The following is a 19,005-nucleotide window of genomic DNA, read 5'->3' on the forward strand; positions in this document are numbered from 1 at the left end:
CATGTATGAGAGAGAGAGTGGATTAAAGTAGAGAGCCTGTACTGCAACAAAACATTAGTCAGTCATTCACAGCCAGACTGGATGTACGAGCTTGGTGATAGGCTACATATGTTGCCTACGAAACACAATGAAGTGCTAAAGATAGCCCTCACTCCTGCTAAATGTGACATCCCAATGGGTCTGAAAGTGTGTGTGTATTTCAAGATATTTGCGAGAGATGCAAGTGTGTTTCTGGGTTCCCAGTCGGAAACTATACATGTCTACGGGAAATGTCATAGTCGGAAAGATGTAACGTTATTTGCTCTATGAAAGACATTGACAAAGACAAAAACTAAAACATTTACAAGACAATTTTAACCAAACATAGATTTTTTTTTGGCACCTATAGCACATTGCAAATTACCACAAGCCTGTAGACAAAAAAATCTTGGCAGAGAATCGTGATATCAATTTTAAGCCAAAAAAATGTATCGTAATTTGTGTATTTCGGCGAATTGTGCAGGCCTAGTATGTGGGGACTACAGCAGCGACTGGCCCAGTGGGGCCTGAGACTAGGTATGGGAGGGGAGTGACAGAGAAATGTATGAAGGAATAAAAGAAAAAGAAAAAAACATAAGCAAGAAAGAGAGCAGAGGCCTGAGGTAGGAGATAAAGCTGGTTAGCTGCAGGACGAAAACCAGGCGGACAAAGGAACGCAACGCTGAAATATTAAACTGAGGCCCGGTTTCCTCTGTAAGCTTTGAGTACAACACAGATATGAGATAAGTATGACATGGTGGAACTCATCTATGCTCTGAAATATATTGTGTCAGACTGGCCTTGGGGCTTTTTTTACATAGCAATACTGCTCAAGCAATGGGCAGACAGACAAAAGCACAACACTGTGTGCCAACAATCCCCCTTTTTTCTTTTCTATATTTCCTTTTCCCCACTATGCATTTGGTTATTTCTATTACTATCTATGCTCCTTCTGCTACTTTATCTGCCCACAATCTTCTCTCCTAGATTCATCCTTATTTAAGCATCCCATTCAATCTACAGACTTCAGTACAGTAGCTTTATAGCCGGCTAGCCATCCAGAGTGAGAAAGACAGTTGAAATGATGCAAACTCGCAGTGGTGGGGACGGGAGGGGGAAGAGAAGGAGGTGGTCATCTACTGAAAGTGCTGGCTGGATGGATGAATAGAGGGAAAGAGAGGTGTAATGGAAGACACACACTGGGAGAATCGTTGAGGACATTGTGCTGAGTAGATGGGATATGGTTTCAGACGGCTGCTATGTGTCATTGTCAGAACGAGTGTGAGTCTAGTTTTCATCTGAAAGGAGAGCTGAAAGAAGGATGGAACAAGGGATTGGTGCGTCTTAGATAATTTGAGGATGACAGAGGGGGGAAAATGAGTGTGAACGAATGTGCAGATAATGGACAGGATGTCTTTCAAATAGTTTATGATTCAACAAAAAAAGAAAATGGAGAGAAGGAAAAAGAATGGCTTGTTCCTCAAAATCATCACAGACACAGCCCGATTCCTCTCTTCTCCATAAATCATCATGTCTGTGATTAAGGGCAATGGGCCACATAAATCATACTATCTCTATAGGTCCTTCATGAGCTAGCAAAACCTTATCACCGCCCTGTGTAATGATAGATATGGACTATTGTAACAATTGTCCCCGTACTATTAGTAGTAATGACACTGTGGGCTCTATTCTGTGGGAGTGGCATACAGCTGTTGATGTGGTAGGGGGCTATGATGGTTGTTTTTCTCAGTGGGGATATAAAAATGCTTTACCCAAGCGGGAATGCATTTGTATAACTGCATGTAGATCAAAAAAATGTGTGGCTGCATGTGAGTTGGGAATACTGCTCACCCACAGACCCACATACACACACTCCCTCCCTGTCTCCCTCTTTCTGTCCCTCTCGATGGCTCTTTTAATGAATGCCAATTCCCGACAATGTGCCACATTACTCCTTTAAATGACCTTATAAACCAAGGCCGCCATCTCCTCTCTCTTGCCATCTCCTTATTTACAATAACATCCACCGCAGTAACTCAATTCTCCTTGCTCGCTCTCTCTTCCCGTGTTGTCAGCCCTCTACCCCGACCATATCGCAACGCCATGACATCTCCTTTCTGCTATAAACTTTCCACCTTTCCTCTCCAATCTGTTTTTACAGAGCGCTTTCACCTGCCTTTAAACGTCCAGCTAACAGGCTTTGCGACGGTCACCCCCAAAACCCAAAGGACCTGTAAACATTTCAACACAGATTTTCATTGATTGTTAAATCTTCAGACATAAAAGGATCAGCCTTGTTGCAGCTTCTTTTTTTAACATTCAAACACAGGGGGAGTCTATAGTAGAGGAGAAGAGGAGTGTGGCACAACAGAAATGTCTACCAGAAGACAGCCTGTTTTACGGCTTACACTGAGCTTAGGGGAAGTCACAGTTTATTTTCAGTTATTTTTAGATTCTGGATGAGACTGCATCATAAATTAGCAATACACATGCCTCCTTGAACAACTACCACGGAACCTCTTGCGCTCAACACTTGATTTTGGCAAAATTGTGTAGCTCAGCAACAAATAGTGAAATTTGGTTTTATTGCAGAGTTCCCAAGGGTCAAAGTGTAGGACGTCACTTTTAAGGAAAGAGTGCACATACACAATCAGCTTTCCATATACACATTTAGGAAAACTGTGTGCATTTGGGGGGAAAAGTCACATGTTCAGATTGCAGAGAAAAATCTCATAAGTTTGTGGCTCTTTTTATTGCTCATCTCCTTTTACCCAAACATTGCTCTGTAATCTTAAGAAGCTGTGGTGGAGCAGAAAAAAATAGTCCAGTTGAAACAAAAAAATGTGATTTAACCAGTAGCTGACAGAATGAGCAGACAGCAAGGGGAGAAGGATGAGGAAGATGAGGAAAGGCTATAACCTGTCATCATGCCTCCATCATTTTCCTATCGCCTCCTCGCTGTAAACTGACATTAACCACACATGCATTATTTCAACAACCGTCAATCATCTTCTTGTGGTCTAATCTGTGCTAGCAGTGAAAACCCATGTGCGTGAAAAAGAAATCATTATCTACCAGCACAGGCACTAGATGCCCTAAAATGATACTGAATATCACACAGAAATAAAAATGAAAAGACATACAACTTACTGGACTTGTTTGTTAGGGTGCAACTGTAGCTCAAAATGTGTTGTGGTTGTCATTACTAGGGGTGTCACAAGAACTGGTACTTTGATACCAAAATTCAAAAAAATGTGACGGAGTTACATTTTTCAACAGTACCATAGGTACCGGGGGAATCCTCCCACACATGACGGTGGGCCGTATATAAGCCCAACGTTACAAGTGTTCTAGTCTGCTGCTAAATGCTTTAGAAGAAACAGAAGAACGCCGACCACCACAAAAAAAAATTCATCTTCGTGCACACTGGTGGCTTGACTGCAGTCAGCCTCTGGCTTTACCGTACATCTATAGCAACAGCTTTCACTAATTCACTTGGAGCTCCCAAACATCCCTAGTCATTACTGCGCAGTGAGAGTAATTCATGATGCCGGCTTCTGCTTTGGCATCACTGTGTGGTTCCTACAATTGGTCATTAGAAATGGTAGGTCTACCCAGTAGTGGTCCCTCAATCCCTAAGGCGTAGTGCAGAAATGTGTCCCTCAACAGTGTCCATGTAAGTAAGTAAGTTCGCCCAGTGTTGAAATACCTGCTCAGGGGGCGCTGTATCAAAGCTGGGTTAGCATGTGTGCATTGACTGGATTGTAAGGGGCTTAGGAGATCAATGACTGGCTAGGAGCACCAAGTGTTGACTGATTGGAGATAAGCAGCAAAGCAAACAAGACTCGCAGAGTCTGGGACCAAAAAGCAGAGGTGCTGAAAGACTGGTGAAGAGAGGCAGGATGCGCAAAGGTTGTGTAGTAAGAGAAATGAAAAGTGAACATCACATCACAGATCACATCATTGTGTTCCATCAAAAAATCATCTGCTGTCACGTTCAATTTGCTGAATTGTGCCCTGATACAAAATCACTGTTACACTGCAGAGATGTTATTGACAGATCTGACCATTGTGGTCAACTCAAATTGTTTGCTGCTGACCTGTTTTAGTGAATTAGGTCTTTATGTGTCATAGCAAAAGAAAATAGTGCTCACTGTGATAGCTGTACTCTCTTGATTTCGATAGTTGTTGCACCCACTGTCTTCCCTGCCTTTCTCGCCATCTTTATCTCTCCGATATTGTATTTTGTCTGCCATTTCTCTCTTCCCATCAGCTCTCTGTCTCTTTCGCATCTTTAATTTATCTTTTTATCCTCTTTCTTCTGCACTGGGCTCAATTGTTCGTTTGCTCCATTGTTTTTCCTCTTCTGAAATACTTCTCTCTTCTTCTTGACTCCATGCTGGTGAATACAAGAGGCTGATCAAACAGCTTATTTAGTTGTCCTTTGTGTATGCACATATCGTGAGTTCAAGGCCATTCAAGTTGACAATTCAAATTCCCTTCTCCTTGGAGACAGCTATGACAACTAGGGATGGGTGATATAGGGAAACTCCAATATCATATTTTTGACCCAATACCTTGATAACGATATCGCAACGATATGTAGGGTTGACAATTGGTGCTTTTCCAAAATATGTACACAATGAGATTTTTGATAAATAATCAAATGATGATTGACAAACAATCATCAATAAATACCACCTGCAAAGATTTTTGTCACTTTTTCTTACAAAAATAAAAAGAATTTAAAAAAGGAATGTATGAAACAAGTGCAACAATTATGACAGGCTAAAAAAGTAAATAAAGCGATGACTTAGAATGAGTAAAAAAAGAAAGAAAAAAGACTAACACAACTTTGAGAAATAAAGATGTGATCACTCATCACACAGACATTCCCATTAAATCTACCAAAGAAAGCTAATATCAAACTATAGGTCACCACACTGTCTCACTCTCAGCAATTTGTCCGTAATACTCTGGCTCTCATGAGAGAGAGACTGACAGAAAGAGAGAAGAGAGAGAAAGTGGAATAGGAGCGCAAAAGAGGAAAACTGAGACAGAGACAAAGGACGAGACGGAAATTGAAAAACGGCAGAAAACAAAGAGTTGGAACAAAGACACTGTAGAGAGAGAGAGAGAGAGAGAGAGAGAGAGAGAGAGAGAGAGAGAGAGATAGAGAGAGAGAGAGAGAGGTAAATGTGACCAGCTAAGGTAGACAGGCCCAGGGGTCGTCTAATTAAGTGAGGATGGGAGAGGCCGGCGGTCTGGTAAATGACTCTGTCACTTTAGTAAATGGACTTGGTGAGGAGTGAGGAGCTACACATCTGGCATTTCCATTAGCACTGCCAGGCGACCCACCACCATATACACATACAGAGAGAAACAAAAAGAAAGAGGGGGGAAAAGAGGACAAATGCTGCTTTTCCTTATTTTCTCTGACAGGAGTCGCTGTGTGGAAGTCATGGCCGGTAGGTGTTTCAATAGAAAGGGACTGTTAAAAGCTGGCAAAAAACTGAGCAGAATAAACAAAGTTTGTCTGATTGACTTTGTATGTATGTACTTTTTGGACATTTTAGGCCTTTGTTTATATAGGACAGCTATGGAGATGGGGAATGACATGCAGCAAAGGGACGCGGGGCGAAGCTGCTGAGTCAAGCGCCTATCAATGTGCACCAAAGTTACATCAAAACATTCTAAAGATATGTGAAAACAGTCAAATCAAATCCGTTTGTCACGTTTTTCTGTGCCATGATCTGATGTTGCCATCCATATGTCTTGATTGCACTGAAGGAAGAAAATACTTTACAAACTGACAGACAACCAGAGTTCTGTAAGTTGGACATTATGATTATTATTAGTCAACTAATCAATGAGGCAGAAAAGTAAAGGAGTAAGTGCAGCAACCTAGATTGTTCAAAGGTGATGAAGAAGAGGAAGCGATGTCCTGACTCTCTTTAGTCTCTATTAGATCAAACTTTAAACATGCTGGATCCGACATTTCCCATAGCACCACTAAACAAAATCTTTCATTAGACTCTCCATGCCTGGTAAATGCCAAAGTGTTTTGAGCTTAATGGTTCTAGTTTATAACAAAGGCTTTCCATAGGAAAATGTTAGTCTCCGAGCCTGAGTAAAGACATCCCTTATCACATCATAGGGCTATTTTTTAGTAGCACTCTCTATGGCGAGTAAACGGATCTTCATGCCCTTTAATCTTCAACAAATCTGATAAAAGGAATGATTTAGCTTAACTCATTTATCTAGCAAAAATGGCAAACATTTGCCTCTTTCAGCTTCTCAAATGTGAGCATTTGCAGCCAAGCAAAATCTCTGTAGGTTTTAGACAGTTGGTTGAACATAGCAAGCACTCAGAAGAAGTCACCTTGGGATGAGGAAGCTTGTAATGGATGTTTACCACCACATTTTATAGACAAACAGATTCACTGAAAAAACGATATTTATAAAATGTAAAAAATAATTATTAGTTACATGTAAATGTCTTTCCAGCTGTATTTATCAGTATCATGTTCTGTCTTTTTGTGCTTTCCAACAGTGACTGGATATAACTTTTCAACAGCGTTTCCCCCATTTGACACTTTATAACTGAGTCTGCTGAAGCCTGCTGTGCATGAATTTGAAAAGAAATTTGACTTAAATTCAAAACAATTCCCTGTGCTGTCATGCATGAGTGACACTTCATTGTTCTTCCAAGTGTGACAGGTGGTTAAGCCACAGAACTGAATACAGCGACTTGCCACTTGGAGAGGCTCCGAGGGCCATGCCAGCTTTTGATAGGCCTCATCCAATGACCATCAGTCAAAACCACATCTTCCCGCCCAAATCACTGTCAAGCAACAGGAGGACCGATTGCACAGCCGATTGATAGTGATTGAGAAGAAAGGGGAGGAGGGGGAGATGGAGAGAGAAAGAACCATTAACCTCCCTATCCATCTCACCCTCTTTTCTAACCCTATCAGTCTGCTCTATCACGCCATCCTTTGGGAAAAGACAGTGGAGTAAAACGGAGTGAGATGAGAGAAAGACAGAGCTATCTAGTGACAGCTAGACTTCCATTAGGACTGATAGCATCGCGCCAAAGACAAGTGTCTGAGCCCACTTTTCTGATGGGGCACGCACACATTTAATAGAGTACATACTCTCTTTTTTAAGGGAAAAACCACAAGAGAGAAGGATAGGACAGGAAAGAGGGAAGTGAGAGGAAAGGGCAGGAAACGCAATCAAGAGTAAAAGAGAGTGAAGTTTGAGATATTAAGAGACATGGAAACCATCCCTCTCTGGCTAATGATGGGCTCTTGGTCAGTCTCCTCACATATCTGCCACTGTTAGAAGGAATGAGCATCTTTAACTCATTTTTTCCCCCCTTTCTCTTGTTTCGTCATGTCACAGACAGGAGGGGAGTAGGGCTGCAATTAAAAAGTATTCTTATTATTGAGTCATATGCCGATTATTTTCAATTAACCAGTTAATTTTCCTCTACTCTCCTCAAATGTGACTGTTTTTATACACACAGAGTACCCAACTGACAGTACAGACATTTGCCGTTACAAAAAAGGACCAACGGTGGGTAAATGTGGACATTAACAGAGATGTTGAGTGTGCAGTAATGTATGAGTAACATTATTGTGTATGTCATGAGTGTGTGTGTGTGTGTGTGTGTGTGTGTGTGCGTGTGCGTATGTATGTATGTGCTTGGTCCTGTGCTGAGGAAGGCGCTATAATGGTTTGAACTCTTGTAATTGAGTGCCACCAGCACTTTTCCCTTCTAGACACTGTTCTCCCTTCTACGCATCGCTGCACCAGCTCTATTAACATTTACATAACTATGACCACCTCCTATACTCATTCAAGCTTTTCACTGTCAAGAAAAAGATAAAGCTGGAGTTTTGCTCATAAATCTAAATGAACAGGTAGGATGCTTAGGGTTCTTTCACACTTATAGTTTATTTGCTTTGGTCCGAATCAGTTGGTGAGTTTGTAAACTTGCATCAATTTACCCTTGGTCGGTTTGGTTTGACACCTGGAAAAATCCAAGCGTACCAAAATGCACCATTACAAATCACACAAGAACATCCACTCCTGTTATGTTTCTGGGGGCGGCAGCAAGAAAGTAAATACAGGAACAAGGTCCTGGACAGTTGTAAATGTCTTGCATCTCCATGGTCAAAACAGCTCATTTCATTTAAATGATCAAACATCGTTTGAGACGTTACTACGTCTTTTCTGATCACCGGGACCTCGCTCTGCTCTGCTGCTGTTTGTCTCCAACTTTAGAGGCAGCTGGTTTGACCACGGAGATATGCGAGTGAAGGACGGCAAGCTTGACTGCAGTCCATTTCTGTGAGTGTGGAGTTTGTGTAGTTGGTGCGGTGCGAGTACGGATCCTGTTCTCACCACAAACGAACCGCTCCAGAGTTTGATTCAAAGCGTACAGAGAGCACCTCTTAAAGCAGGTCTCTGTAAGCTTGTTTGGTCCCTTTTTGGTGCGCACCCAAGTGTGATTGCTGCGTTCTCACCTGCCTGAACAAACCGCACCAGCGGGGCAAACAAACTCTAGTTTGAATCAACCGAACTAAAGGCTGTCGATGTGAAAATGACCTTAGTGGGATCAGTAGCTGAATGAAACTGAAGTAAATACATAATAAAAACTGGGGGGAAAAGATCCCTCTCTTCTAAATCTGTTCAAGCATTTATAACACATCACTTTTCCCGCGTGCTACACTTGCAACCGGATTGATGAAACAAAGTGTCAGCCAACAATGGCTGATGTTTAAACGCCGCATTATGCACTTGTTAACTTCGGGAGTTCTATAGTCAGCCAGAGTTTGATAAATTATGGAAAATAAATCTTTGAGCTACTTAGAACTGACTGATTAGCTGTATCCAGTTCACTAAAATGTCAGTCTTGATTGATACAACCAGCTGCTTATTATGTGTGTTGATGTCAGTTTGTGGTAATGGGTTTGCTAACGAGATTGGCAACGAACCAGTAATATGTGAATGTAAACAGATTGACACACAAACACAAACGCACACACAGGATTGATGTAGGACGAAACCCTATGGGTAAGATATTACTTGATGAGGCCTTGTTGAGCCAAAAACACAATAGAGACCATTGTTTGCTATTGTAGTAACTCAAACGATGCTGAATGGAAAGTCAGACAATTGTGTTAGTCCACCCACACAATACACACTTACACACACGTGTTTGAATACTGAGTGTATGTGCAAATGCGGATTCAAAGACATGCAGATGTGGTTGAATCAATGTACGCGCACATGAAACACCACTAGTACAAATTGCAATTGAGACACATATGCTTGTATGTGTGCACACAGACACAGAAACACGCACACACACACGTACATTTGCACATGTTAGACACTTCAATAAAGGTTGTCTCATGCATACACATAATATAAAATTTCCTTCCACTTTATCAAGCCCTCCAAGTCCTTCTTGTCTGTTTCCAGGACGCCCGTAATCGCTCCAACCATCGTCCCCCCTTCCCGCACAAGAGGAGATGAATATTCATGCGTTAAGCAATTAGCAAGCACCGCACTCCGCACCGCTATCATATGCATGGCTGATATCAAAGACACAAGGAAGTGCATGTCCGTGTGTGTATGTCACTATGAGGCTGAGTATGTGTACAAAGACAGCAAAAATGGCAGCTGTGACACCAAGTTCAGTCACAGCGTTCTACCTATGTGGCTCCAAAACAGAAACGATTTGATGACGGAAAGTCTTGACTGAGCCAAGACAATGCGATGATTTCCCACAGTGGCAGTGTTTGCACAGAGAGAGATGCATCAAAAAGTTAGTGTTGAATCAAAGAGTGACATTGTTCTTAGTGAACTTTTTGACATAACTTGTGAAAAAAAGTAACTTTAGCTAACAATCAGCACTTAATGAAGTAATCTGAGAGCCAGTATTTCCTTATTCAGACCAACAATAATAGTTTTGGGATATGTCTAGGGCAGTGTGTGTGTGTGTGTGTGTGTGTGTGTGTGTGTGTGTGTGGAGTTGAGAGACCAGATCCTTATTTATTTTGTCAATATATCTAAAAGCTGGTACCGACCTTTACCTGTAAGTTATAAACCCATACAATGGGCACACAATAACAGATAAACATATTATACAACATCAGCAACAATAAAACATAAAATGACTTAAATTTGCTATAATAAACTACCGTCTCTCAACACAAATGCATACACATAAACACACACAGCAGGCCGTCTTCTCCTGCTGTCATATCCTCCATTGATAATAATGACAGTGATGAATATGGCTGGAAAAGAGCGAGTCATAAATCACTGGGCCTCGCCCCTAACTCTGACTCACCGCCTGGTTCTTCATTTGTGTGTGTGTGTGTGTGTGTGTGTGTGTGTGTGTGTGTGTGTGTGTGTGTGTGTGTGTGTGTGTGTGTGTGTGTGTATATGAATTTATAAAAGTAGGGATTGCAGGATAGATGAAGGGCAAAGGGATAAAGATGAGGGTAGGATGGAGGGCTGAAGAAGGGAATTGCACCCCCTAGTCATTAGTGCTGAAAAGGGGGTTTAGCTAGGAGGACTGGCAACTGCAACCCCTCCGTTCTGCTTAACCTGAGCCTGCTAACCATTAGTGGGGATCAGACACACAGAGAGATGAAGGTGTATGCTTTAGAGAAAGAGTGTGTGAACATGATGGGGGGAGTTGTGAAGAAAAGGGTATGATGTGAAGTAGATATAGACAGAACATCCTTGAGTGTAAATGGTTGTGTGGGTGTGTCCCTCATGCCCTTAGCCGCTCTAGCTGCAAATATAAAGCCGGCCACCAAGTAACAAAAACAGTGGCCCTCATTTATGAAACATGTGTATGACCTAAAACAGGTGTAGTGCAGGCATACAACAATTCCTACGCAAAGCAAGGCATTTATTAATTTGAACGTGAGCGTAATAAAATGTCACATCTGGTTTGACCTGTGTACACAAGTTTTCATGTCAGTGTGGACTTGCGGTGCAGCATATAATTAGTTTAACAGGAGAAAGGGAAGATTGGGGTCCCCTACTGGAGCTGCTGCCCCCGCGACCCGATACCGGATAAGCGGTCGAAGATTGATTGATGGATGGATGGATGGAGAAGTCATCAGTTGATTACTTATTGGCAAAGGCAGATGTGGCTCTTTTAGACGACCTCTATGCGCCGGTACAACAGTGCACATGTACACACATGGGCCACGGTGATGGTCACAAGTGAACGTTTTCTATCTGCCATTGGCCAACATATTCTGGCTTGTATTTCCAGCCCCTCCCCTTACAGCTTACAGTAGCCCGTCTCTGACTAATGACAAAAACACGAGTAAAATAAAAAACACTGCATAAACTCCGATACTGTGTGTTTATTTAAAAATAGGTACACTTACATGTAGGCCTGAGAGATTGCAATATAAGCCTGTATATTTCTATTAGAACTATAGCATACACATGTTAAGGATGTATAAATGAAATAAACCTAAATAAAAGTCTGATTTACTATGGCAACACTGTTGACCTCATCAGTGATCTCTGTAATAATATTAACAATTCAGTACATTTATAGGGGTTTATCATAGACACTAAAAAGCGCTTTCCATTCTGCATTCTTCCTACTGTCTTCAATACTAGTTTTTAGGCTGTCAAATAGTACACACATTAGTCCAAATAAACCGGATGTCAGGGTTTAAATCTCCACCTTCTTAGCCGGTTTATGTCTGGCCATGTCGTAAATTGTAGGAGGAAGGCCTCAAAACAGAGTATGTATTGGGGTGTGATATTTACATTACGATCGCTTCCAGTCGCTGCATTTATCAATGTACAACAATTCTTACGCTCTGATTTTGTGATACAAACGTTTTATAAAGCCCACGTGAAGCCTGACGTGAGAGGATTTCTGCGCTGGTATCTACGTTAGGTTGATAAATGAGGGCCAGTGTCACACAAAAACTCCAAAACATATATGTGTACAGACAACACAAGGCAAGTAGGGTTAAAAGCTAATGCTACTTACAACTGGCCCATGTCATAAATGATCTACCATACAGCGTGATTTTCTTTGATAATCTTGATTCAGTAATTTGAGATTAAATTGATGAAATTAATTAATTGAATTGAACCGACATAACTGGTACATTGCATTTCTTTTTTGCAGTTCATCACCTCACTTCTACTGACTTCTGACTTGTAAGCCAGGCACAAGTATCATTATGCAGACAAGTGAATCAGGTCAAAGAGTATATAAAAATAGGGGAAAAGGAAAAAGGATTTCATTTTATGGCCATGCTTTAGTTTAGCAGGCTACGGAATCAACTCGCCTATCCTTAAAAAACTTTCACTAAACGGACCTCAGACACATATCTCACCCTTTTTAATCAGACAATCATTTTCCAAAGCCTGTTTTAGATCTATTAAATACAGACATATTCCCATCATGTACAGCCCCACTTTCCACCACCCCCAGCCCTCCCTCCATCTCTGCTTCCTTCACTCACCGCACTAATGAGACAGAAAAACAAGGGGAGCAGCTGGGCCTGGGGAGCAACAGAGATGCGACACGCTCTACTTTGCCTCCCCCTCTGCTCCCCCCCCCCCCAAACTCAGCATCAAAGAAGACACAGCCCTCACCAGTGGTGGGGCTGGTAATGACCACGGGCGCACGGGCGCGCACACACACACACACACACACACACACACACACACACACACACACACACACACACACACACACACACGTAACCTATAACACTCTGTGTGTGTGTGTGTGTGTGTGTGTGTGTGTGTGTGTGTGTGTGTGTGTGGATGAGTTGTTGCGATTAGATATGATATATATGTTGATGGCTAATGAGGGTGAGCTCTGAAGAGTTGGTACTAGACCATTGGTGTAAATGTATGTGATGTCAACCCAAATAAAATAAGTGTTAACAAGGCATCGTAGACCCTGTACCTGTGCCATATTGAGGCATGCTGGATGTGGAGGCTAATGATGATACATGCACTCATAACAGCACACATACGGCCTGTGTTTACCACATGTGAGAATGTCATACATTTGATTCCATGTGACTTGTCATGTAGTCTAGTATAATTACTATAAGTAGTGTAGTATGTAATCCTTTGTTCTCGCACCACAGCTGTACAAAAAAAAATATATTCAGAGTATGCGCTGTGGAGTTTTTGGGTTCATGCATGCCTTAATGTGCGCATATTTGTGTGTGCATTTCTAACACTGAACTCACCTGTCTGTCAGTCAGCGTGTAGATGTACTGCTGGTCTGGGCTGAACAGCATGTCTCTCAGTAAGGGACTTCCTCCCTCGCTTACAGTCACCTTCTCATAGAGCACCGCTGGACGGTTGGGACTCACAGAGTTTACCAAGATCTACAGAGAAAAATAGAAGAGACAAAATACTTATAATCAACACTCTTATAAGAATCTTTCAAAAGTACTCTAACATATTCAAAGGGTTGATTGATTTCAATTCAATTTTATTTATAGTATCAAATCATAACAAAATGTACAAATAGAACTGTGATCCTGCAGCAATTAGTGTATCTTGAAAGGTTTTATCAGGCAATATCTAACTAAGAACTGTTCATGTTAAATTTAAAATCATGTAGAGCAGAGCGATATACAATATTGTATTTGCATTCCTATTTTGATAATTGATATCTATAAGATCAACATTTATTTGGCAATGGTTTAGTCTGAGTAAAAAATGAATTGTACAGCACCTATCACCAGCAGCTTTACAGTGAAAACTTTTACAATTAAGGCACATAGAAGGGCATGGCTGAGACAGATGAAAGCCAGTGAGTTTGTTGGATATCATGGATATATTGTTGGCTATTCAACAAACTAAAAAAAAACTCACATTGCACATTTTCTACCACATCAAAAGTTGAACCACACACTGTAGTCTCTGTGTATGGTGTTTTTCAGCAGGGAATATGGACTGCATTTACTCCAGCAGTAACAGGTGCTTATTATTCTAGTGGAAGGCAGTGTGGGATTATCAACATTTTGGAAAGAGCCTGCTTTACAGACCCAACAGCTCAATTGAAGGGCTGTGTGAATTGCAATATTGAATTTTAGTATCATTACTGACATTATTAACACAGATAGGATTACAGGGGTATGTGCTTGGAAAGGAACATTAATGACTGGATGATGGTGTTATAACAGCTCTATTCAGGACCTGGTAGGAACTTATAAAAATCATTTTATAAACTGAATAAATGTCTCAAATAGGCATGTGCGACCACATTGTGGTCCTCTATGAAGCCCAGAGATAATTACAGTGAGATATTATCTTTGGATTTCAATGAAAACATAATCATCCAATACACCTGTAGACAAAGTATTTAACAGTACAAGCGAGCAAGAGCGTACAAACACACACAAACACTAATGTGCGTATGCTCAAATTTTCTTTGTGATCTATGGCGAATAATTTGCCCAGATATGGAAAGTAATGGTGCAGATACAAGACAGGAGATTGGCTGGCTGGGGACGGCTGTGAGCCAAAGTCATCTCGGCAGCAAATGAAAAGTGCAGAGTGACAGGGGGGAGGGCAAGTATCAGCTCTCCATTACTGAGCTTTGTTGACTCGCACCGCTATCAGCCCACAGTGACAAGGAAGAGACAGTAGGCAATGACTAGCTGGAAAATGATACAGAACACACACACATACACACACACACACACACACACACACAGATGATAAGAAAAAAAACAGACAGGCACACACACGCAGATATGCATACAATAATATGTGTTATGACAGATATGTACATGCACACACAAACATGTTTGCACGGGTGGACGCTGAGCGCACACTTTGCGATGAAATAGTGTATTTAAAATCTCAACAAAAGAAACCAGGGACAACAATCCGATTATCTCTCACTGCCCGTGTGTGTGTGTGTGTGTGTGTGTGTGTGTGTGTGTGTGTGTGTGTGTGTGTGTGTGTGTGTGTGTGTGTGTGTGTGTGTGTGTGTTTGTGCCAGAGAAAGGGGCTAAGAAAGAGAGAGCAAATGCTCATAAGGCTATGATGAAGAAGTGGAGATGGGGGAAATATTGATATTATTTTCTAGATAATGGGCCCGTAAACAAAAGATACATTTCATTCACTGATGGCTCACATCTCAATGAGCAAACATAAACACACACGCACACACACACACACACATACCAACATACATGTCAACATAGTTTTTAAACACAGACAACCAGAATAAGGAAAATTGATGCTGACACACACAAAGGTGATAGAATAGTTTTTATTTTGTGGGTTTCCGGCATCATTTTCTCTCTCTCTCTCTCATGCACGAATAGGACAATTTCAGCTGGCAGACACATCGATCTCTGTACCAGTCACACAAGTCCAGTTCACTAGTTAATGACCAGTCAACCTAGACTGGTTTGGCAAACACCACAATCAAGAGAATAAAAGTCTGTGTTTCTGTCAGGCTTTCTATCATCTGTTTTTGTCCATCTGTGTGTAGCTCTGTGGATCTTCCAGCCTACAAAAACCCAAATGTGCAAACGACTGTTCATAGCGGATCTCACTCTATTTCACGATACAATTTATTCCAGAATCACTTTAAAAACAGGGACTCAAACACTCGGCGTTTACTACTAAGTTTTTCCTTCCTGTCTTTGATCACGTTTTATTCTCTCCCTTCCATTTCTCTTTCTCTGAGAATGCTGCTCATTTACAGTATTAACATTTAAAGCAAAGTGAGGGGAGAGTGAGAAAGGTGAGAAAGAGAGAAAACAAGAGTGGGCGAGTGATAGTGGGTGAGGTGTGAAAACAACAGGTAATAAATCACGTCAATTTATCCCACACATGCTGCAGCCAAGACTGTCCAGAGAATATTGAAAGAAAGGAGAGAACAAGGGACTGTGGATATATAGAACAAACGGACGGACGGACGGACGGACGGATGGATAACATTTATCTAATTGAATCAAACTGAGTTACTGTGCCTGGGATACAAGCACTAGCATCTAATAATCAGGTTAAGAGAGGGAGCTGTACGTTAAGGAGAGTTAGGAGATTCTTTTAGAAGCGTACAAATGTGTGTGTTCAATCATGGATGTGTGCATGTAAGCTTGTATGCCAGTGTATGTGTGTGTAGGTTTTCACAGTTATCTACAAGCACATGTAGCGTATTAAGATGCACAAATCTCTAAACATTAACAGGTTTATCTTTACAATGCGTATACATGCACAGCTCTGTGAATGTGTATGAGTATGAGTGTTAAGTTAACTATGTCAAGAAATCAATGCAATAATCAGTGATGATTGGAGACGCTACTGCTGCTGTCTCCCTGTCTCCTCTGCATTGCTTAAGTTTCCGCTAAGTGGTTGATGGATGTATTCATAGAATGATGCTGTGCTTGTGTTTTCAGAAAAAAAGCCCATCTCTACTTCTCTTGTCAACATGCATAATGTAACATTAATAGACTTCAAACACAGTAGAGGCAATGTCTTAAGTAAGGACGTAGAAAAGCATAGAAAGATAGAGAGGATGAAAACAAAGAAGAGTGGGGACAAATGAGGAACAAAAGCCACATGCAAAGAATAGCAGATGAATAACTGTGGTAGGTAAAACTATAGTCTTTGTCTTTCAATGGCTCTGATGTAAAACTCCAAACCTGGCTGTTTATAACTGCTATGCAAAGATCTTCCATGACCTACAATTGTTATTCCCTCCTGGATTGATAATGTTTCTCAGATCAACAAAGTGGAAATAAAAAGAGAAGTTATTACTTAACTTGTGTTTTCCACTACAACTGTGCAATCTGGAGAGAATCTTCAATCTCGAAAAACGTGGAATGGGACATCTAATTTGGTAAATAAGTGAAACACGTTGCGGAATAACTTCTAGTACATCCCTATGAAGTGGCCCATTTTTAACATTCCGCAACATCCCCAGGGATGTTATTACCATCCTTAACACATTCCCTGTCTGCAACATGCCTCATGACATTCAGAAACCTTGCATAATTCCTGTATGACAAAAAAAGATTGCAGACAAATAAAATCACTGCACAATCCCTACGCAGAAACGACCATCCCTCTTCTCATACAACTTCCTTTAAAAAATATATAAAATCTGTGCATTAACACCTCCCTAAACCCAACGATCCACCCAAAATCCCCTGATGCATGGTTTTATCTGTGCCAGGCAGGCCTGGTTAGCTCTGATAGACACAAAGGATAGCTAGCTGTTGATAGGGAGGCTGGCGGTATGAAGGTGAGAGAGTTGGGCGATAAGACAGTGGCACGTCAATGAGAATGATGCCTGTCATAGTCGAAAGAGACAACTGATGGAGCATGTGTACATGAAAGTGAGGGACTGAGAGGCAGAAAGAGACAGAGATTGTCAATCGTGTGTCCTCTATTGCTATATGACGTACTACAGGAAGAAAAAGAAGTAGGGAAAAAAAGAGGCAAGAAAGAATGAAGGAGGACAAGTGAAGCAAATGAGGGAGTGAAGAAGCGTGAAAGAGAAGAAGGAGAAACATACTGTATTAAAATATTGCTTTATGCAGTAAATTTAAATAAGTAGAGGGAAGTGAAAATCAAGAAAAGAGTAGTTAAGGAGGGACTTCAAAGACTCCAAGAAAATGAATTAGCAGCTCATGGAACGGAACGGAATGAAATGGTCCAGGTGTTCCCAGATCTGACTGAGAGCCATTACACACCAGCAAGAACATATAGCTCCAGTAATGGCTTTGACATTTCAAAGCACATTTGTAGATGTGTGAACACAAAGCATACTTGGCTAACTCGTAGCATGTAGGAACACACACACACACACACACACACACACACACACACACACACACACACACACACACACACACACACACACACACACACACACACACACACACACACACACACACACACACACACACCCTTATAGAGGGGTGAACTTGACATAACTAGGTCTACCCATGCATAATGGTAGCAGGCCCCACATTCCTGACTTTGATGTGGAGGGAACCCCCCATGTGTGTGTGTGTGTCCGGGGGAGAGAAAAAAAAAGCAAATGAAGAAAAGCTGCAAGTGGGACATGACCAGCGGATAGAAAAGTGTCAGGGTCCTTCAGTCATTGGACTATGGGAAGGAGTGATGGAGTGGGTGAGGGAGTGAACAATAGATGGCAATACTTTTTATCAGTGGGCTCTAGTATCTGGGTGATCTTGTCTATTGTAATATGTATCTTATATATCAGCTACACTGAGCTGGGCCTTACTGTTGTTGATGCTATTAATATTCAATTTATATCAGTGACATGATTTATTTATATCCAGGAGGCATTTTATCTACTTTTAAAGATTATGTGATATGAATGAAAGCTCGTGAACAGCTACTAAATGGACAGTGTGGTGAGAGTAAAATGATGTGAAGTTCTTGAAGTAAAAAAAAAAAACAAAAAAAAAAAAAGTGAAAAGATTTACAATTATAATTTCATGACAAATGGGCAAACATTATCCATTTGATAATACATATGGTGTAATATGATTGAAAGCTCAAAAGCTAGTATTATCATTCTTACTTTTCAAGAGAAATTGTCATCTTAGCTGAAATACCGAACACAAATGTATCCAACTTTCATCTTAACCCTGACCTTACAGACACACTACCACATCACGGTGTCTGGGATAAGTTCACACAGCCAAATAGACACCTACAATAATCATTCACATCATATTAGGCTCAGGGGAAAATACCTAATCAAAGCTCCATGTAAACATCTCCTATACCCTCTGTGTCCCTCTTTAATTTATGTTTTCTATCTGTAGCAGGCGGTTCAGATAAAGGGGTTAAAATCACTCACGTAACTTCCTTTTGCTTGGTGAGCTTGGCAGAACTTGAGCGCAACAAGATACAAAACAACTTCACCAAATTGTGCGCGGGCATTTCAGGGCA

At 41.2% G+C, this 19,005-nt stretch overlaps 1 protein-coding gene across 1 annotated transcript in view; it reads right to left on the minus strand.

Annotated features, from left to right (window-relative positions):
• Positions 1-19,005, minus strand: part of LOC117943400 (plexin-A1-like) — a 191,797-nt gene that overhangs the window by 90,590 nt on the left and 82,202 nt on the right. Inside the window, exon 4 of the mRNA XM_034869500.1 lies at positions 13,276-13,436. Within this exon, the coding sequence (XP_034725391.1) occupies positions 13,276-13,436 (161 nt within the window). The remainder of the gene's footprint in view (positions 1-13,275; positions 13,437-19,005) is intronic.

This window comes from Etheostoma cragini, chromosome 4, assembly GCF_013103735.1.
Source record: "Etheostoma cragini isolate CJK2018 chromosome 4, CSU_Ecrag_1.0, whole genome shotgun sequence".
In the NCBI taxonomy this organism is placed as follows: Eukaryota; Metazoa; Chordata; class Actinopteri; order Perciformes; family Percidae; genus Etheostoma; species Etheostoma cragini.